This window comes from Mesoplodon densirostris, chromosome 6 (genome assembly GCF_025265405.1).
Source record: "Mesoplodon densirostris isolate mMesDen1 chromosome 6, mMesDen1 primary haplotype, whole genome shotgun sequence".
NCBI classification, from domain to species: domain Eukaryota; kingdom Metazoa; phylum Chordata; class Mammalia; order Artiodactyla; family Ziphiidae; genus Mesoplodon; species Mesoplodon densirostris.
In genome coordinates, this window is record NC_082666.1 from 9,209,971 (window position 1) to 9,232,793 (window position 22,823).

Here is a 22,823-nt window from a genome sequence, read left to right on the forward strand (position 1 = left end):
CAGAACCGCAGGATGGCCCAGGGCTGGTGGCTCCTCTCCCCAGCCACACCCTCACTGCCCTCTGGCTCCCTGACAAGGGATCCCAGGGGGCTGTCTTTGGACCTCCTAGGACCCATCGGAGCCGCCGAAGTGCTTGGTTCTCAGTCAAGGGAGAAAGGCCGTGGGGTGTTACCTGTTGGAGATGATCCCACAGTTGGGGTGTGAGGAGAGATGCAAGGACAGAGCCCACGAGCCAACACAGCCGGACAGAGGTGAGCGGAGACGTCACCCCTCTGCCGGTTTTGGACCAGCCCCACCCGTCCAAATGGCAGCAGCAGACACAGGTTCTCTGGGCACCACGGGGCTCCCCTAATTCCCCAGAAACAGCCCGCTCATTTCAGTGCGTACATTTGAGACCGGTTCATCAGCTCTGTCCTGGGTAAGCACCGATCCCAAAGGGTCCTCATGGGGACTTGCCATCCCGCGCCTCCCGGGCCCTGGCGGGTTCTACCAACTAACTGCCTTTTCCTGCCACCTGGCCACGCAGGAAGGCCAGCCCCTCCGGGGATGTCCTCAGGTCTCGGGGACAGTGGGGAGAGGTGAGCACATCTCTAACGCACAGAAATCAGGAGGTATCGAAATGAAGATCAAGGGGCAACGTGGGGGAAGAGTGGAGGGCCTGGGGATGGTGGGGCTGATGCAGGTATGTGAGGGATGTTTTGCTCCGGCCTCACTTCTCAGCCAGAGGCGGCGGCTCCTAACTGCTGGCCAGTTCCTGCTGCGCCCCAGCCAGCCCTGTGCCACCCTAGGAACTGCAGGGAGGAGGGGCTGTCCCTGGCTGGGCAGTGGCTCTCCTAGGCTGCCTTCCTACACCAGCAACCAGACACACATCGAACCTCACATCCAAAGCACCAACCATCTGGTGACCCCCGAGATGTGAGATAACAAGTTCTGGGGAGTTAGGACAAATTCCAACAGCCAGACAAGGCGGCCACAGGGTGAGGACTGAACCTCCAGGGAGGACAGCGGCCCCCTTCCCATAGCACCCATGGGACTGCCACCCAGTCCCAGCTGGCACTGTGGGGAATGCCAGCATGGCCACTGGCCACTTGTGGCAGAAATGTCAGTTCTGGCCCCAGTTTGGTGACCTGGGTCAGACGGACTTTTCAAAACAACTGTCCCTGTTAGCAGAGGCCACCAAGACACAGCCTGGCTCTGAGAAGCTGGGTGACCGCGTGTCCACGTCCCTGGGCACGGGCTCACAGAGCCACTTCACCCACGGCCTGGTCACGGTCAGAGCACCGGGCCGGGCAGTTGGAGCTGTCGTTGGCACGTGGGCACTGCAGAGATGAGCCCTTTGTGGGGATGAGGGTGTGAGGTGAGTGAGCCCAGCGTTCTGGCAGCAAAGCTCATGTCCAGGCAAGCACCTGGCCACACGGCCGTCTTGCCGGGAAGGCAAGTCCTCTCTGGGCCGGTGGCTGGGGGATGGCTGTCCCCCGACCTCAGAGCATCCAGTGTGTGAATTGAGGGGCGAGTCCGAGGTTGTCCACAGCGGGCAGGGAGCCGGGCCCGGGTCCACGTGGGGACCCACTGGCATCCTCCCATGTTTCCTTAGGGTCCCTGTGAAATTCTCGGGCACTTGATGCCGTTGGCGTGAGCGATGTGTTCCGTGGGTCTGGGGCGATCCGTCAGCCCTGGAGGGCCCCGTGCGAAGCTGCCAGCCCCTCAGGGTCTTCTGGGAGGAAGCAATGGCTTAGTGATGGCGACAGTCCGGAGAGCAGGGAGCCAGTGGCGTCACTGGGCAGCCAGAACAACTGTCCAGGGCCCTCGGGGTGACTCCCGTCGTGGGTAGGGTTGTTCACAGGACAACTGGTCATCACACAGACATGGTAGGAGCCACTGGTCACTACAGCACACACAGATTAGTCGAGATTATGAACAGCATCCCCAGGGAAGCGGGGTGTCAGGTCAGGCAAGCCGATGACCGAGGAGGTAACAGCTCAGCTGCCCAGAGTCTCCCAGAAGCGCCAATCGGGGTAGTGTGGATGGGCGGCAGGGGGGACCGGGCGAGGGGGGCGCTCAGTAGTCTGGGCAATGCATCTTCTCCCTGCAGGCGGCCCCTCAGGACTGGGGGATCTGCTGGCACCGGGTGGGGCTGGGCGGGAGCCGGGCGGCGGCGCTCTGCTCTGTGCGGAAGCTGTACTCGTACTGCGGGGGGAGGGGGCAGAGCAGCACAGTCAGGGCGCGAGGCCACCAGAGAACACCCCACCCCACCCCACGGCCTCGGACAGGCAGGCGGAGGCCCTGAGGACACGGGATGGGCGGCCCTCTGCACGTGCACACGTACCGCAGGCGTGAGCTGTGCACGTGCATGGCGGGCGGGGGGGATATGCCTTTGGTGCTGCAGGTGGCTGTCTAGTTGGTGACAGTTGATGCCTTCTGCCCCCTGCCCGCCCCCTGGAAGGTGAGCTCTCGGCACCAGCAGTGCCCAAAGCCGCAGTGCCTGCACTGGACGCACACAGCTGCCCGCATGCGTCCTGCCGCCCCCCCGGCGGATGGTCCCCACGCTCCTGCTGCTGGAGGAGTCCCACGGACGGGGACAGACCTGGGGCTCCATCCCAGACCTGACCTGGGTTAGCCGCAGCCGCCAGGCTTGGGGGACCCCTGGACTTGCTCTGCTCACTGCTTCCTGACCTGACCTGAAGACAAACACCTGCTGACATGGGACGCAGGGAAGGGGCGCCATCCCACACCCCGAAGCGCACTCTGCGCTGAGCTCCCAGGCACTTCCTCGCATGTGATGGACCTGGGGCTCCATGAACCTGGGCCAGGGCGGGCGCCGGCGGTGTGTACCTGTGCCCGGCCCACCCTGCTGCCGGCCCGAACCAGAGCTCAACCCTCCTGCTTGAGACCCAAGCCTACCTACCTGACCCCGGCTCACGGAAATGACAGAAGGTAGATTCCGAGTCTGGCGGAGATTTAGAGAAGGGGTGGGGACACCTGCGGTTCTTGAAGGCCAGGCAGGATTTCAACATCCAAATGTTGGGCAGGGCATGCCAGGAAGAAGAGGGGGCACAGGTGAGGAGTGCCCGCCGGGCAGAAGGGCCAGGCCTGAGGCTGCCGGGGCTGGGGAGTGGGGCCGTGGGAATGGCCTGGACACCACGCAGGGCAGCCATGTGGGTCCATGGGTCTTAGAAATGAGTTGCTTAGATTAGGTCAGTGGTCGTTAAACATTTAAAATAATATTTTAAAACTTTTTAGCAGTAGAATTGCCATAAAACAGGCTTCCTTCCCTACATAAAGCAAAGTTGAGCGGCTTGGTTGAACTCAGCCACTACCTGAAGCTGTCGCCTCGGGGACACCAGCAGGGGGCTGCCAGGAAGGTGACATGGAACCATCCCAGCAGGAGGGTGACCGCTGGGTGGCCACCCAGTAGGGTACAGACCCCAGCCGCAGCCATGGGCTCCAAATGCCCTCCCGACCCCCAAAGTGAACTGCCTGCGGCCAGGAGGCACTTCTGAGGGCCACGCAGAGAAAGGAGCACAGCTACAGGCTGAGGGGCTTTAGGGATCCTTCTAGAAATGAGGGGAAGCAGAAGCTTCTGGAGGGTTTTACTCCTCCCAAAGGGAAGTGGTGGGGAGGCCGAGGCAGCCAGCAGACTACCACTGCAGCACTGCGTCCTCGGCCACCCTGCCAGTGGTCCCGGAGGCCGACCCAGGACAGACACAGATCCAGGCTGGCGCTGGGTGCAGGGGCAAGGCCTGAGCTGGCCCTGGCTGTCCCGTGTGAGCAGCCTTGAGCAACCACAGGGACCAGGTGACACTGGTGATAGGACTGTGGTCCCTACAAGCAGAAGGGGCGGGGAGGGAAGGACTTGACGTTGCAGGGTGACCTCAGGCAGGTCTTCCCTCCTCTGAACCTCAGTGAACTCACCTCTAAAGAGGGGTCACATGAAGAAATAAGTGTTGGCGAGGATGTGGAGAAAAGGGAACCCTCGTGCACTGTTGGTGGGAATGTAAATTGGTATAGTCACTATGAACAGTACGGAGGTTCCTTAAAAAAAAAAACTAAAAATAGAACTGTCACATGATTCACTTCTGGGAATTTACCTCAAGAAAAGGAAAACACTAATTCAAAAAGTTCTACGTACCCCCATGTTCACAGCAGCATTATTTACGATAGTGAAGATATGGACCAACCTAAGTGTCCATCGATGGATGAATGGGTAAAGAAAATGTGGTACATATACAGTAGAATATTCCTCAGCAATAAAAAAAGAAAAGAATGAAATCATCAATGAAACTGAAAGCTGGTTCTTTGAAAAGAGAAGCAAAATTGATAAACCTTTAGCCAGACTCATCAAGAAAAAAAGGGAGAGGGCCCAAATCAATAAAATCAGAAATGAAAAAAGAGAAGTTACAACTGACACAGAAATACAAAGGACCATAAGAGACTACTACAAGCAACTATATGCCAATAAAATGGACAAACTGGAAGAAATGGACAAATTCTTAGAAAGGTACAATTTCCCAAGACTGATCCAGGAAGAAACAGAAAATATGAACAGACCAATTTACAAGTACTGAAATTTAATCTGTGATTAAAAAACTCCCAACAAACAAAAGTTCAGGACCAGATGGCTTCACAGGCGAATTCTATCAAACATTTAGAGAAGAGTTGACACCTGTCCTTCTCAAAACTATTCCAAAAAAATTGTAGAGGAAGGAAGACTTCCGAACTCATTCTATGATGCCACCATCATCCTGATATCAAAACAAGACAAAGAAAGATACCACAAAAAATGAAAATTACAATATCACTGATGAACACAAACGCAAAAATCCTCAACAAAATACCAGCAAATTGAATCCAACAATACATTAAAAGGATCATACACCATGATCAAGTGGGATTTATCCCAGGGATGCAAGGGTTTTTCAACATCTGTAAGTCAATCAATGTGATACAGCACGTTAACAAATTGAAGGATAAAAAACGTATGATCATCTCAATAGATGCAGGAAAAACTTTTGATAAAATTCAACATCCGTTTATGATAAAAATTCTCCAGAAAGTGGGCATAGAGGGAACCTATCTCAACATAGTAAAGGCCCTATACAACAAAACCCACAGCTAACATCATACTCAATGGTGAAAAGCTGAAAGCATTTCCTCTAAGGTCAGGAACAAGACAAGGATGTCCACCCTCATCTAAGATCAGGAACAAGACAAAGATGTCCACCCTCATCACTTTTATTCAATATAGTTTTGGAAGTCCTAGCCACAGCAATCAGAGAAGAAAGAGAAATAAAAGGAATCCGAACTGGAAAAGAAGTAAAACTACTGTTGTTTGCAGATGACATGATACTATACATAGAAAATCCTAAAGATGCTACCAGAAAACTACTAGAGCTCATCAATGAATTCGGTAAAGTTGCAGGATACAAAATTAACACACAGAAATCTGTTGCATTTCTACACACTAACAATGAAAGATCAGGAAGAGAAATTAAGGAAACAATCCCATTTACCGACTTCCGGGGAAGATGGCGGAAGAGTAAGACGCGGAGATCACCTCCCTCCCCACAGATACACCAGAAATACAGCTACACGTGGAACAACTCCTACAGAACACCTACTGAATGCTGGCAGAATACCCCAGACCTCCCAAAAGGCAAGAAACTCCCCACGTACCTGGGTAGGGCAAAAGAAAAAAGATTAGGGCTTCCCTGGTGGAGCAGTGGTTGAGAGTCCGCCTGCCGATGCAGGGGACATGGGTTTGCGCCCCGGTCCGGGAAGATCCCACATGCCGTGGAGCGGCTGGGCCCGTGAGCCATGGCCGCTTAGCCTGCGCGTCCAGAGCCTGTGCTCTGCAACAGGAGAGGCCACGGCAGTGAGAGGCCCGCGTACCGCAAAAAAAAAAAAAAAAAAAAAAGAAAAAAGAAAAAAGATTAAACAGAGACAAAAGAATAGGGACGGGACCTGCACCAGTGGGAGGGAGCCGTGAAGGAGGAAAGGTTTCCACACACTAGGAGCCCCTTCGTGGGCAGAGACTGCGGGTGGCGGGAGGGGGCAAGGTTCCGAGTTGCGGAGGAGAGCACAGGCACAGGGGTGTGGAGGGCAAAGCGGAGAGATTTCCGCACAGAGAATCGGTGCCGACCTGCACTCAGCAGCCCGAGAGGCTTGTCTGCTCCCTGCCGGGGTGGGCGGGGCTGGGAGCTGAGGCTCGGGCTTTGGTTGGAGCGCAGGGAGAGGACTGGGGTTGGCGGCGTGAACACAGCCTGAAAGGGCTAATGAGCCACAGCTAGCCGGGAGGGAGTCCGGGAAAAAGTCTGGAGCTGCCGAAGAGGCAAGAGACTTTTCCTTCCCTCTGTGTTTCCTGGTGCATGAGGAGAGGGGATTCAGAGCGCTGCTTAAAGGAGCTCCAGAGACAGGTGTGGGACGCTGGGGCTGCTGCTGCCGCCAAGAGACCGGTGTGCGAGCGCAGGTCACTGTCCACGCCCCCTTCTGGGGAGCCTGTGCAGCCCGTCACTGCTGGGGTCCCGGGATCCAGAGACGGCTTCCCCGGGAGAGCGCATGGCGCGCCTCGGGCTGGTGCAACATCATGCCGGCCTCTGCCGCCTCAGGCTTGCCCCGCACTCCGTACCCCTCCCTCCCCCTGGCCTGAGTGAGCCAGAGTCCCTGAAGCGGCTGTTCCTTTAACCCTGTCTGAGCGAAGAACAGACGCCCTCCAGCGACCTACACGAAGAGGCGGAGCCAAATCAAAGCTGAGACCCGGGAGCTGTGAGAACAAAGAAGAGAAAGGGAAATCTCTCCCAGCAGCCTCAGAAGCAGCAGATTAAATCTCCACAATCAACTTGATGTACCTGCATCTATGGAATACCTGAATAGACAACGAATCATCCCAAATTGAGGAGCCGTGTGGATGAAAGGCTCTTTTTTTTTTGCGGTACACGGGCCTCTCACTGCTGTGGCCTCTCCCGTTGCGGAGCACAGGCTCCGGACGCGCAGGGCCAGCGGCCATGGCTCACGGGCCCAGCCGCTCCGTGGCACGTGGTATCCCCCCGGACCGGGGCACGAACCCGCGTCCCCTGCATCGGCAGGCGGACTCCCAACCACTGCGCCACCAGGGAAGCCCGGATGAAAGCCTCTTGATGCTGCAGCCAGGAGTCAGTGCTGTGCCTCTGAGGTGGGAGAGCCAACTTCAGGACACTGGTCCACAAGAGACCTCCCAGCGCCACATAATATCCAACGGCGAAAATCTTCCAGAGATCTCCATCTCAACACCAGCACCCAGCTTCACTCAACGACCAGCAAGCTACAGTGCTGGACACCCTATACCAAACAACTAGCAAGACAGGAACATCAGCCCCATCCATTAGCAGAGAGGCTGCCTAAAATCATAAAAAGTCCACAGACACCCCAAAACACACCACCAGACGTGGACCTGCCCACCAGAAAGACAAGATCCAGCCTCATCCACCAGAACACAGGAACTAGTCCCCTCCACCAGGAAGCCTACACAACCCACTGAAGCAACCTTAGCCACTGGGTCAGACACCAAAAACAACAGGAACTACGAACCTGCAGCCTGCAAAAAGGAGACCTCAAACACAGTAAGATAAGCAAAATGAGAAGACAGAAAAACACACAGCAGGAGAAGGAGCAAGATAAAAACTCACCAGACCTAACAAATGAAGAGGAAATAGGCAGTCTACCTGAAAAAGAATTCAGAATAATGATAGTAAAGATGATCCAAAATCTTGGAAATAGAATAGACAAAATGCAAGAAACAGTTAACAAGGACCTAGAAGAACTAAAGATGAATCAAGCAACGATTAGAAACACAATAAATGAAATTAAAAATACTCTAGATGGGATCAATAGCAGAATAACTGAGGCAGAAGAACGGATAAGTGACGTGGAAGATAAAATAGTGGAAATAACTACTGCAGAGCAGAAGAAAGAAAAAAGAATGAAGAGAACTGAGGACAGTCTCAGAGACCTCTGGGACAACATTAAACACACCAACATTTGAATTATAGGGGTTCCAGAAGAAGAAGAGAAAAAAAGAAAGGGACTGAGAAAATATTTGAAGAGATTATAGTTGAAAACTTCCCTAATATGGGAAAGGAAATAGTTAATCAAGTCCAGGAGGCACAGAGAGTCCCATACAGGATAAATCCAAGGAGAAATACACCAAGACACATATTAATCAAACTGTCAAAAATTAAATACAAAGAAAATACATTAAAAGCAGCAAGGGAAAAACAACAAATAACACACAAGGGAATCCCCATAAGGTTAACAGCTGATCTTTCAGCAGAAACTCTGCAAGCCAGAAGGGACTGGCAGGACATATTTAAAGTGGTGAAGGAGAAAAACCTGCAACCAAGATTACTCTACCCAGCAAGGATCTCATTCAGATTTGATGCAGAAATTAAAACATTTACAGACAAGCAAAAGCTGAGAGAGTTGAGCACCACCAAACCAGCTTTACCACAAATACTAAAGGAACTTCTCTAGGCAAGAAACACAACAGAAGGAAAAGACCTACAATAACAAAGCCAAAACAATTAAGGAAATGGGAATAGGAACATACATATCGTTAATTACCTGAAATGTAAATGGACTAAATGCTCCCACCAAAAGACACAGATTGGCTGAATGGATACAAAAACAAGACCCATATATATGCTGTCTACAAGAGACCCACTTCAGACCTAGAGACACATACAGACTGCAAGTAAGGGGATGGAAAAACATACTCCATGCAAATGGAAACCAAAATAAAGCTGGAGTAGCAATTCTCATATCAGACAAAATAGAGTTTAAAATAAAGACTACTAGAAAAGACAAAGAAGGACACTACATAATGATCAAGGGATTGATCCAAGAAGAAGACATAACAATTGTAAATATTTATGCACCCAACATAGGAGCACCTCAATACATAAGGCAAATACAGCCATACAAGGGGAAATTGACAGTAACACATTCATAGTAGGAGACTTTTAACACCCCACTCTCACCAATGGACAGATCATCCAAAATGAAAATAAATAAGGAAACACAAGCTTTAAATGATACATTAAACAAGATGGACTTAATTGATATTTATAGGACATTCCATCCAAAAACAACAGAATACACATTTTTCTCAAGTGCTCATGGAACATCCTCCAGGATAGATCATATCTTGGGTCACAAATCAAGCCTTGGTAAATTTAAGAAAATTGAAATTGTATCAACTATCTTTTCTGACCACAATGCTATGAGACTAGATATCAATTACAGGAAAAGATCTGTAAAAAATACAAACACATGGAGGCTAAACAATACACTACTTAATAACGAAGTGATCACTGAAGAAATCAAAGAGGTAATCAAAAAATACCTAGAAACAAATGACAATGGAGACACGATGACCCAAAACCTATGGGATGCAGCAAAAGCAGTTCTAAGAGGGAAGTTTATAGCAATAAAATCCTACCTGAAGAAACAGGAAACATCTCGAATAAACAACCTAACCTTGCACCTAAAGCAATTGGAGAAAGAAGAACAAAAACACCCCAAAGTAAGCAGAAGGAAAGAAATCATATAAATCAGATCAGAAAGAAATGAAAAAGAAGGAAACGATAGCAAAGATCAATAAAACTAAAAGCTGGTTCTTTGAGAAGATAAACAAAATTGATAAACCATTAGCCAGACTCATCAAGAAAAAAAGGGAGAAGACTCAAATCAATAGAATTAGAAATGAAAAAGGAGAAGTAACAACTGACACTGCAGAAATACAAAAGATCATGAGAGATTACTACAAGCAACTCTATGCCAATAAAATGGACAACCTGGAAGAAATGGACAAGTTCTTAGAAATGCACAACCTGCCAAGACTGAATCAGGAAGAAAGAGAAAATATGAACAGACCAATCACAAGCACTGAAATTGAAACTGTGATTAAAAATCTTCCAACAAACTTCCAAAAAAGCCCAGGACCAGATGGCTTCACAGGCGAATTCTATCAAACATTTAGAGAAGAGCTAACACCTATCCTTCTCAAACTCTTCCAAAATATAGCAGAGGGAGGAACACTTCCAAACTCATTCTATGAGGCCACCATCACCTTGATACCAAAACCAGACAAGGATGTCATAAAGAAGGAAAACTACAGGCCAATATCACTGATGAACATAGATGCAAAAATCCTCAACAAAATACTGGCAATCAGAATCCAACAGCACATTAAAAGGATCATACACCATGATCAAGTGGGTTTTATTCCAGGAATGCAAGGATTCTTCAATATACGCAAATCAATCAATGTGATATTAACAAATGGAAGGAGAAAAACCATATGATCATCTCAATAGATGCAGAGAAAGCTTTCGACAAAATTCAACACCCATTTATGATAAAAACCCTGCAGAAAGTAGGCATAGAGGGAACTTTCCTCAACATAATAAAGGCCATATATGACAAACCCACAGCCAACATCGTCCTCAATGGTGAAAAACTGAAACCATTTCCACTAAGATCAGGAACAAGACAAGGTTGCCCACTCTCACCACTCTTATTCAACATAGTTTTGGAAGTTTTAGCCACAGCAATCAGAGAAGAAAAAGAAACAAAAGGAATCCAAATTGGAAAAGAAGAAGTAAAGCTGTCACTGTTTGCAGATGACATGATACTATACACAGAGAATCCTAAAGATGCTACCAGAAAACTACTAGAGCTAATCAATGAATTTGGTAAAGTAGCAGGATACAAAATTAATGCACAGAAATCTGTGGCATTCCTATATACTAATGATGAAAAATCTGAAAGTGAAATTAAGAAAACACTCCCATTTACCATTGCAACAAAAAGAACAAAATATCTAGGAATAAAGCTACCTAAGGAGACAAAAGACCTGTATGCAGAAAATTATAAGACACTGATGAAAGAAAGTAAAGATGATACAAATAGATGGAGAGATATACCATGTTCTTGGATTGGAAGAATCAACATTGTGAAAATAACTCTACTACCCAAAGCAATCTACAGATTCAATGCAATCCCTATTGAGCTACCACTGGCATTTTTCACAGAACTAGAACAAAAAATTTCACACTTTGTATGGAAACACAAAAGACCCTGAATAGCCAAAGCAATCTTGAGAATGATAAATGGAGCTGTAGGAATCAGGCTCCCTGATTTCAGACTCTACTACAAAGCTACAGTAATCAAGACAGTATGGTACTGGCACAAAAGCAGAAAGATAGATCAATGGAACAAGATAGAAAGCCCAGAGATAAACCCACGCACATATGGTCACCTTACCTTTGATAAAGGAGGCAGGAATGTACAGTGGAAAAAGAAAAGCCTCTTCAATAAGTGGTGCTGGGAAAACTGGACAGGTACATGTAAAAGTATGAGATTAGATCACTCCCTAACACCATACACAAAAATAAACTCAAAAGGGATTAAAGACCTAAATGTAAGGCCAGAAACTATCAAACTCTTAGAGGAAAACATAGGCAGAACATTCTATGACATAAATCACAGCAAGATCCTTTTTGACCCACCTCCTAGAGAAATGGAAATAAAAACAAAAATAAACAAATGGGACCTAATGAAACTTAAAAGCTTTTGCACAGCAAAGGAAACCATAAATAAGACCGAAAGACAACCCCCAGAATGGGAGAAAATATTTTCAAATGAAGCAACTGACAAAGGATTAATCTCCAAAATTTACAAGCAGCTCATGCAGCTCAATATCAAGAAAACAAACAACCCAATCCAAAAATGGGCAGAAGACCTAAATAGACATTTCTCCAAAGAAGATATATAGATTGTGAACAAACACATGAAAGGATGCTCAACATCATTAATCATTAGAGAAATGCAAATCAAAACTACAATGAGATAACATCTCACACCAGTCAGAATGGCCATTATCAAAAAATCTAGAAACAATAAATGCTGGAGAGGGTGTGGAGAAGAGGGAACACTCTTGCACTGCTGGTGGGAATGTAAATTGATACAGCCACTATGGAAAACAGTATGGAGGTTCCTTAAAAAACTACAAATAGAACTACCATATGACCCAGCAATCCCACTAGTGGGCATATACCTTGAGAAAACCATAATTCAAAAAGAGTCATGTACCAAAATGTTCATTGCAGCTCTATTTACAATAGCCAGGAGATGAAAGCAACCTAAGTGTCCATCATCAGATGAATGGATAAAGAAGATGTGGCACATATATACAATGGAATATTACTCAGCCATAAAAAGAAACGAAATTGAGTTATTCGTAGCGAGGTGGATGGACCTCGGTCAGGTCTGTCATACAGAGGGAAATAAGTCAGAAAGAGAGAAAGAAATACTGTATGCTAACACATATGTATGGAATCTAAGGGGAAAAAAAAGGTCATGAAGAACCTAGGGGTAAGACGGGAATAAAGACACAGACCTACTAGAGAATGGACTTGAGGATATGGGGAGAGGGAAGGGTAAGCTGTGACAAAGTGAGAGAGTGGCATGGACATATATACACTACCAAACGTAAAATAGATAGCTAGTGGGAAGCAGCCACATGGCACAGGGAGATCAGCTTGGTGCTTTGTGACTACCTAGAGGGGTGGAATAGGGAGGGTGGGAGGGAGGGAGACCTAAGAGGGAAGAGATATGGGAACATATGTATATGTATAACTGATTCACTTTGTTATGAAGCAGAAAGTAACACACCATTGTAAAGCAATTATACTCCAATAAAGATGTTAAAAAAAATTACCCAAGGAGGCAAAAGATCTGTACTCCAAAAACTATAAGGCACTGATGAAAGAAATTGAAGATGACACAAACAGATGGAAATATACACTGTGTTCTTGGATTAGAAGAATCAATATTGTCAAAATAACTCTCCTACCCTAGGCAATCTACAGATTCAATGTAATCCCTATCAAATTACCAACGGCATTTTCACAGAACTAGAACAAGAAAAATCCTTAAAATTTGTATGGAAACACAAAATACTCTGCATAGCCAAAGCAATCTTGAGAAAGAAAAGTGAAGCTGGAGGAATCAGGCTCCCTGACTTCAGACTATATTACGAAGCGACAGTAATTAAAACAGTATGGTACTGGCACAAAAAAGAATATATAGATCAATGGAACATGATAGAAAGCCCAGAAATAAACCCATGCAATTATGGTCAATCAATCTACAACAAAGGAGGCAAGAGCATAGAATAGAGAAAAGACAGTTTCTTTATTAGGTGGTGCTGGGAAAACTGGACAGCTACATGTAAAAGAATGAAATTAGAACATTCTCTAACATCATACACAAAAGTAAACTCAAAGTGGATTAAAGACCTAACTGCTCCTATAGGAAAACATAGGCAGAACACTCTTTGACATAAATCGTAGCAATATCTTTTTGGATCCATCTCCTAGAGTGATGGAAATAAAAACAAAAATAAATAACTGGGACCTCATTAAACTTAAAAGTTTTTGCACAGCAAAGGAAACCATAAACAACCTATAGAATGGGAGAAAATACTTGCAAATGATGTGACTGACAAGGGATTAATCTCCAAAATATGCAAACAGCTCATACAGCTCAATATCAAAAAAGCCCAAACAACCCAATCAAAAAATGGGCAGAAGATCTAAATAGACATTTCTCCAAAGAAGACATAACAGATGGCCAAAAGGCACATGAAAAGATGCTCAACGTTGCTAATATAGAAATGCGGATATAAACTACAATGAGGTATCACCTCACACTGGTCAGAATGGCCATCATCAAAAAGTCTACGAATAATAAATGCTGGAGAGGGTGTGGAGAAAAAGGAACCCTCCTACAGTGTTGGTGGGAATGTAAACTGGTATAACCAGAGAACAGGACTGGAAAACAGTACGGAGGTTCCTTAAAAAACTAAGACTAGAGCTACCATATGATCCTGCAATCCCACTCCTGGGCATATATCTGGAAAAAACCATAATTCGAAAAGATACATGCACCCCAATGTTCATATATATATATATATATATATATATACACACACAAACACAATAGAATACTACTCAGCCATAAAAAGGAATGAAATAATGCCAATTGCAGCAACATGGATGGAGCTAGAGATTATCATACTAAGTGAAGTAAATCCAACAGAGAAAGACAAATATCATATGATATCGCTTACATGTGGAATCTGAAAAAAATGATACAAATGAACTTATATACAAAACAGAAATAGACACACAGACATATAGAAAACAGATTTATGGTTACCAAAGGAAAAGCAGGGGGGAGGGATAAACTAGGAGTTTGGGATTAACATATACACACTGCTATATATAGTATAGATAACCAACAAGGACCTACTGTATAGCACAGCGAAATATACTCAATATTTTGTAATAACCTATAAGGGAAAAGAATCTGAAAAAGAATATATGTATGTATGTGTATATATACACACATACATAACTGAATCACTTTGCTGTACACCTGAAACACAACATTGTAAATCAACTATACTTCAATAAAAATTTTTTTTAAATAAATAAAAAATAAAATAATGAAATCTTGCCTTTGTGACAACACAGATGGACCTTGAGGGCATTATGCTAAATGAAATAAGTCAGACAGAGAAAGACAAACACCATCTGATCTCACTTATATGCGGACTCTAAAACACAGCAACAACAGCAACCACAAAACCAAGCTCACTGTGCAGAGAGCAGATGGGTGGTTGCCACAGGCAGCGGTGGGGTGGGGTGCGCGAAACGGGTGAAGGGAGTCAAAAGGCACAAACTTCTAGTCACGAAATAATTACGCCATGCGGGGGGGATGTACAGCCTGGTGACTACAGTTATTAATACTGTATTGCATCTTTGACAGTTGCTAAATATTAAAAGTTCTCGTCAGAAGTCAAAAAATTGTTACTGTGTATGATGAGGGATGTTAACCACACTTATTATGATGATCGCTTTGCAATATACACAAATAGTGAAACATGTTGTACACCCGCAACTAATACAATGTTATATGTCAATTATACCTCGATAAAAAAGGTGGCGTGATGATCTCTACTTCCGGGGCCTATTGTGAAGGTAGGACGAGGTGAGGCAGGTTAAGGGCCCGCCTTCCCCAGCACCACGCAAGCACTCGCTGCCCATCTGTTGGCTACGTGGGGGAGCCCATCAAAGTAGCCCCACTTTCCTGCTAATGACCATGGCCTGGGGACTCCAGCTCCCAGGAGGCTGGAGGAGCAGTGCAGCCCCGAACTAGGTCTTCGGGCAAAGTTTGGGACAATACCGCCACCTGGTGGCTGCTCAGGCGCATCACGGCTCCATCGGCACCCATCTACATTCCCTGCCCCCGTGCTGGGAGCTGGGGCCAGGTGAGAGCCCTACAAGAGTGGCAGGGGATGGACATGGGCACACCGGGGCCTTTAACCCAAATGGGCAAAACAGGACGAAAGCAGCGTGGGGGAGAGAGCATAAGAGCATTTCTGCCAATGGCCGAGGGTGGTCCCTGAGGAGCACCCAGGGGGTGCCACAAACCCTGCTGGAGACATATGGAACCAGGAATAAAGGGATGGGAAGTGGAAGTACTTGGGGGGCAGGGTAGCTGGAGTTACAGGTGTGGAGCTGTTTCGAGAAAAGCACCCAGGGTCGGAAGACAAAAGGATGGGCCTGGCACTTGGGGCCAGGAAGGGAGGAGGAAACTAGCCCTGACGATGGACCCAGGGGCCAGGGAGGAGGGCAGCAGTGCCTGAACTGCACGGGCTGGGGGCACGGTAGTTAAAAACACATGGTGATCTTAGCAGGGGCAGTTCTGGGTGGGCAAAGGTTCAAGAGAGCAGTGCTGACGTGGACTGGCGAGTGTGGTCTCTCCTCAGGCGTGGGGGGAGGGTGGCACCCAGCTCTGAAGAGGCTGTTAACAGCAGGCTGACCAGCCTTTAACACACGCAGGTCCTGACTCACTAGGTCTGGGGTGGGGCCTGAGATTCTGCATCGTGAACCAGCTCCCAGGTGACCTGATGCTGTGGGTCGGTTCCATGGCCCAATCAGTGAGATGTGGAAGTGGATGTGGATGGGAGTGAGCAGAGAGGAGACCAGAGGCATCAGGGCTGAGGGGCTGCTGAAGAGGGGCTGGGGGAGAGGGTGGGGGAGGAGGCTGGTGGGAGGGGGGCTCGCTTTGGCTGCTTTGAGGCCTTGCCTGGGAGACGCCCACCTGGGGCCGCAGCAGAGGTGAGGGAGCGAGCCCAGCGCCAGGCGCCCTGCAGGGGCACCGTCACGCGCTGGGGAGACAGCTGTGGGCTGTGCCACCTCTGCTCTTCCAGAGTGTTTGCTGTGTCCGGCTCCCAGGGTGGCGGGGACTCCCAGGGCAGCGAGGCCACCTTGGTTAGTTGGGGGCTGGCCACAGAAAGCACGTGGAGGGAGACAGAAGCCCGCGTTCCCAGACGTCCAGAGCCAGCCCGGGAACGGGCCGCAGACCTGGACGCTAACGGGGTGGGCCCGGCAAGGACACTCCCGATGGCAGGGTGGCGGGGGGGGGGGACGAGGGGGTGCAGGTGGGCAGGCCAGGGTGGAAGGGCCCTGGTGGGGGGTCGGAGGCCAGTCTTTGTGGCCAGGGGTAGGGACACGGTCACTGCGGGAGAGGGGGTATAGAAGGGTCTTCAAGGACAAACTGCCAAACTCCTGCTTCTCTCACCCTCGGGGGCGGGGGGGTGGGGGAGAATCAGGAGTGCACACGCCGCCTCCTCCTGACTCACGGCCCAAGTTCGCCGCCGCCCCAGGAGGGGGCCAGGGACCCGCCGCACAGATTGCTGTCCGCCCGCCCCTGCCCTTGAGATTCTTCCCTTTGTAGGTTATCTTGGCTGTTTTCTCTAACTCCTCTTGTTTTCTCTAACTCCTCGAATGAAATTTCAACATATGTCCCCCGTCATAATCCCCCTTAGGCCGTGGATAACCCTTCCCACAGACGCTGTCCTCTGCCTGGGATTGCTGGCCCCAAAGTGTTTGCCCAAGAGACTAGGGCCGCTTCTGGAAGCCCTTTCACTCCCTTGGGCAAACACTGAGTACCTTTGAAGGTGGATTTGGGCCCGGATCTGTTGACTCAGAACATTAGCCTCCTGCATGAGGAAAACCTGCACTCGCGTACAAACAGCAAATCCTTTTTGAATTAAAAAAATTTTCAATTAAAAAGCATTTTGGTTCGCAGAGCTGAGCTCAGCCGAGCGGCGCCCAGCCCTGGCCACAGCGCCCTCTGGTGGGCATGGGCCATTATCACAGCAGCAGGAAGTCCAGGAAAGAGACGTCGCTGTCAGGGGCTCTGTGGGGCTTCCTTGGGCCGAGGATGGTGGGCCCCTGGCAGAAGACCCTGCCACAGCACGCGATTCCCAGATTACAAGAGCCTTTTGTCATAGTGAGGCCAGCATCCTGGCGGTGGGAGATGCCGACCTTGGTTTCCAGCTGCACTGGGGAGGCCAAGTCCCTCTAGCCCCAGCCTCATGGCAGAAGGAGGGTGATCAAGCCCCCCACCCACTCTTGAGAGTGAAAAAGCAGTCCTCCATGTGCACCAGAATCAAGGGTTTGAACCAAAGCCAGTGCTGCCTGGGCCCTGCCTGGGGTCGGGGTGGGGTGAGGGCAGGGCAGGCATCAGCATTTCTTAAAAGCATCCAAGGGACTTTAATGGTTAAGCAGGTAGAGAACCACTACCTGAAGCCTTTTGCTAAATAAAATAGAGGGGAAAGAAGCAAAGGCAAGCATACACCCTCCCACCCTTCCCTCCCTGGGTCTTGTAACTATCAAACCAACGAGAGGGCTCCAGACAAGAAACAGCAGTAAGGGATTGTTTTTAGAACCCGAGTTTTGAGATGCGGAAGCTGAGGGCTCAGGGAAGGATCAAACTTCCCAAGGTCCCTGAGGGCTGGATGAGGCCAGGGGCGGGGACAGGCACACTGCTGGTGGGGCAACCAGCCTCAGGACCGGTGTCTACACGCACCTCTCATACGGGTGGAATTCCGAAATGGGGGACAGGTGGGGGTCACAGAAGGGCCTGGAAGGATGTGGCTAGAGTGGGTCTGAAGGAGTCCAGGCTGGGCCTCAGGGCCCTGGCCAGGTGAGGACAGGTAGGGGGAAGTAAAGGAACAAGACACCAGCCAACTTGAAGTCTGGCGCAGGGCTGGAGTGACAGTCACGGCGGGTCCCCAGGGCAGATGGGCGGTGGGTGAGGTTCTGAGCAGTGGCCCCAGCCGTCCCCACAGCCTGCCTTTCCCAAGCCTGTCCTGGCACCTGTCCTGGCCCCATGGGCCAGGCCATGACACCTGCTGTGTCACCCCGGGTTCAGCCCCTCTGGGAATTTCAGCTCCAGGAAGCTTCCTCTCCTCACACGAGGACTCTGTGTCCTCCCATCTGTTTCTGGAAGCCTGGCTGCTGGATCTCGGGTACCCCTGAAGAGGAGAGGGGCAGGTGCCATTGTGAGGAGTGGGCCCTGAGGAGCCTCAGGTGCCACGGTGCAGGCCTCCTCTGTGTGCTGGGAGGGTCCGTCCAGCTGATTTGAATACTCCACCCCTTCAAGCTATGAAAAGGGCCACTGAGGACCAGAGGGGCAGGGTCAGGCCTGAGGAGGGGACACCCTGTGGCCTGAGTCTCCCCATTTCTTCCCACAGGAGTGCTCGTTTCATACTTGGATCATGGTTCCACAGAGACATCCAAAAAACTGGGTGAAAGGGGGAGGCCCTGGGGTTGACAAGCCCGTAGAAGGGCTCTGTCCAGAGAAGGGCTGTCACGTGCACACTGGGGCCCGAGGGATGGAGGGAAGCCAGGACTGCCCCCCAGACCTGGGCCGGGGGGTGGTCCTGAAATACCCCCGAGCTGGGGAGATGCCTTGTTCATCCCCTCACTTGCTGAGAGCCCACAGCTGGGCCTGGAGGTCAGGGCTCATGAGCCCTGTGGTCACTAATAAGGAGGGGCGGGAGCCTTCGGGTCCCAAGCCAGGGTTGGGGACAGAATCCTCACTCCCAGTGAAGCTGGTACTGCTGTCCTTCCCACGTGAGCACGGCGGGGCTCAGAGAGGGGAGGAGGCTGACCGAGACCACCGGGGTCGAGAAGCGGGCGGGTCCCACAACAAGCCCACAGCGGGGTCGGTGCGACCCTCGCGGGAAGCCTCTTCTGTGTTTCCCTTCTGGCTTTCCCGTTGGGCTCCTCAGCTCTGACCCGAGAGCAGCAACCCCAGAGTCAGAAACCCTGAGCCCCACCTAGTCCCACTGCTCAGTCTCACCCTAAATGAGGGGCTGAAAAAGGACCCCTCATGACCCACCTGCTCCAGGAGCAGGCACCACGTCTGTCTGGGCATAGGGCACGGCTGCCGGATGAATGCACGGACCACGTGCCGATTCAAGCTGTACCTCTTTTGACTCCGGGGCACCCAGGTCATTTTCATCAACCCTCATCAGCACCCCCCGCCCCTTTCCTGCTCTAAGCCAGGGAGTCCCGGGGCGGGGATGGTGACACCCACCAGCACCCTACACGGCCTACTGCCCTGGGCTCAGTGCCGCGAGAGCCCCCCCACTCTCAGGGCACCCTCAGCTCAGGAGGACCTCCACCTAGGAACCGACAGAGCATCAAAGAGCGGTGAAGTAACTCCTATGTCCCCACCCAGGCGGAGCCCCAGCCCCTGCTCCGGGAGTGAGGCGTCAAAGGTTTCTGCACACACCTTTCCCCACACATGGCTTCTCAGATCTCCCCTCCCTCTTCCTGTGAAGCACCACACCTCTGTGCCTTTCCGAATGCTACTCCCTCTGGGACATTCATCCTCCTCCAGGGAGGACTAATCACTAGCTTCCAGGGCCCCATCACTTTCCATCTCCTCCTTAAGTGCAGGGTCGGGATGGGGCCTCAGACTTTTCTGTAGCTTCAGAGGCTGGTAGAGGCTGTGGCCCAGAATAGATGAATAAATGAATGAAGGATGGATGGATGGATGGATGGATGGATGGATGGATGGATGGATGGATGGTACAGGCTGTGGGGAGGGGGGAGGTGAATGGGTGGATGAATGAGTGGATGGAGACACAGGTGGATGGATGGACGGGTGGGTGGATAGGTGAGTGAAGGGTCAGATCAGGCTCTGGGGACAGCTCAATGCAAAGGAGAGAAGACAGCTAGCTTAGGGACTCAGTCCTCAGGCAGGGGGCAGGTCATTCTGGTCTTGTCTTTGGAAGCAGCAGTGTGTCGGTCCAGCCCTGGGTCCTCTGAATTCCCACAGCCTCTGAGCCTGATGGTGTGATGGCCCCTAATCCGTGGTATTTAACTCATGGAGGCAAAGTGCTGACCCCAGGGCTTGTTCACATCACCCCTGTGAATGGTGAAATTATGAGTCGACATGTGATCTGTGTTTGTATCTCCATGCACAGACATGGGCAAGCTGGAGGTTCACACACTGGTGGCCTGTGTGGTGTTTAAAATAGTTATAAACATTGCAAAGTTGAAGAGACTTTGCATAAAATGCCAGCATTTTCCAGATTTTATAAAACAAATAGGGGGCTATGGCGATTCTGGACCTTCATCCGTGCACCCCAACCCTTAGCCTCACACAGGTGAACGAAGGCTGCTTCCTTTAGAGAGAGGCGTGCTTTCCAGTTTGCCGCAGTCCCCACCATTCCCTACGGACTGCCCAACCAGAGTGTGGACAGCCATTTTATCACTGTGAGTGCATTTTGTGTGGGCACATGGGGACGAAGTAAGCAAGAAAGTGAAATATTTCTTGCACCCATGACTCTTAAACGTAGAAAGATGAAAGACAGAGAAGGCCACGCATTTTAAGGAAAATGGGGGGAAGCACATTCTAGAACTGCTGCGTGATTAATAACAAGCTTCCTTCTCCTGGCCCCTCCCAGGCTGCAAGGCTGGGGGCCCAGCAGGTACCTGCAGGTCCAGCCATTGGTGTCGGCATGGGGCTCTGGGCAGGGCTGGGGACTGACAGACGCCTTTGTGGCTGAATAGACGCCGGTTCTGTTGGCAAAGAGCCATGGGGGCTCACCCCTCATTGAGTCAGCATGTCAGAATTCATCTGAATGTCACCTAAAAAATGGATATTTGTATTTTCCCCCTCCTAGGTTATTTGTGGAAAATACTTAAAACAATGCCGCTTTCTGGCGCTGATTTCTGAGTGGAAAAGGAGAAGCTGTGGGGTGACTCTGGGAAGGTGCCCTACCCATTCTTTATCTTCATGCTCATTTTTTTACCTACATGCTGGGCAACCTTCTAAGAGTTCAACTGGCAGGGGGGGAGGTATTACTTTCAAACTTGGGGGATGAGAGTTCCCCAAAGGACAGAAAATGACAGAAAAATCCTTTTATGATGGACTTCAAAAGACGGCATATTCATCTTGACCTCAGTTCTGCATGACCCAGGTATACAACGCATGACAGTATCCAGGGCAGGTAATTCTGTCCGCCAAACATCAGCTCTGGCTCAGCCTGGCTCCCTCATTTATATGATGAACGCCCTGGGCCGCTGCAGGAGCGACCTGGTGACCTGGGTGGCGGCTGCTGCTTGGCGACACCACTGCCGACAGAACCAAAGAAGGCGGGGGGGACGCAGACTCTCAGAATGAGGAACTCTATTAATATAACTTACCGTATTAACATTCCTGCAGAGAAAAGATATGATCATCTCAATGGATGATTAGAAGACATTTACCAAAAGCTACCATCTAGGGCTTCCCTGGTGGCGCAGTGGTTGGGAAACTGCCTGCCAATGCAGGGGACATGGGTTCGAGCCCTGGTCTGGGAGGATCCCACATGCCGCAGAGCAACTAGGCCCGTGAGCCACAACTACTGAGCCTGCGCGTCTCGAGCCTGTGCTCCGCAACAAGAGAGGCCGCGACAGCGAGAGGCCCGCGCACCGCGACGAAGAGTGGCCCCCGCTTGCCGCAACTAGAGAAAGCCCTTGCACAGAAACGAAGACCCAACACAGCCAAAAAGAAAGAAAGAAAGAAAGAAAGAAAAGGTATTATGAAAATAATTTTTTTAAAAAAGCTACCATCTAATCCTGATAAAAACATTTAGGAAAACAGAAATAGATGGCTAATTCTTTAACATGATAATAAAAAAAAAGATATGTCTATATGCAGCAAGCCAAAATGCAGCATTATGAGTTAGTATAGAAACTAGAAACTTCCGTCCAGACAAGGTGGCCTAGTGACCTCACCGAGCTGGCTGCGGTGCCAGGCGAAGGCACAGGAAGAGGGACAGGAGGAGGCAGTGTTGGTATTTGCAGACAACATAAACTCTGGCCTGCGAAATTGAAGAAAAGCAACTGAAAATCCATCAGAAACAATAGAAGTCAGTGGGAGAGCCAGCCCACAAAATGATGCAAAAGTCAACAGCTCTTTGATACATAAATGACAGAAAATATAATGGAAGAAAAGATCCTGTTCATGAGAGCCACGAAACATCAAACACCTAGGAATAACCTACAAAGAAGGGTGCAGGCTCTCCACAAAGAACGCCCTTCCACTCTGCTGAGAGACAGAAACAAAGACCCGGGTGGAGGCTTTTCACCAATCGTTCCTCTATTAATCTATATGCTCAGTGCAGTCACAATAAACATCTAGAATGGAGTTTCTCCCCCTGAAAAGATTCTCAAGTTCACCTAGAAGAATAATCATGTGAATATAATTAGAAAAATTGAGGTGAGATGGGAGAACTAACCTTATCATATATTAAAGTTGATTATAAAGCTATCAGATTCAAAGCAGTGTGGCAATCATATAAAAAGAACAGAGATGAACAGAGTCAAGAAAAATGTCCATTGATCCTCTTACAGATGGAACTGTCCGATAAG

General features: G+C 49.5%; 1 protein-coding gene across 1 annotated transcript in view; it reads right to left on the reverse strand.

Moving 5' to 3' along the window:
- Positions 1-1,747: 1,747 nt before the first annotated feature.
- Positions 1,748-22,823, reverse strand: part of MVB12B (multivesicular body subunit 12B) — a 194,288-nt gene continuing 173,212 nt past the window's right edge. Inside the window, 1 exon segment of the mRNA XM_060100447.1 lies at positions 1,748-2,187. Coding sequence (XP_059956430.1) covers positions 2,101-2,187 — 87 coding nt within the window. The 3' untranslated portion in view covers positions 1,748-2,100.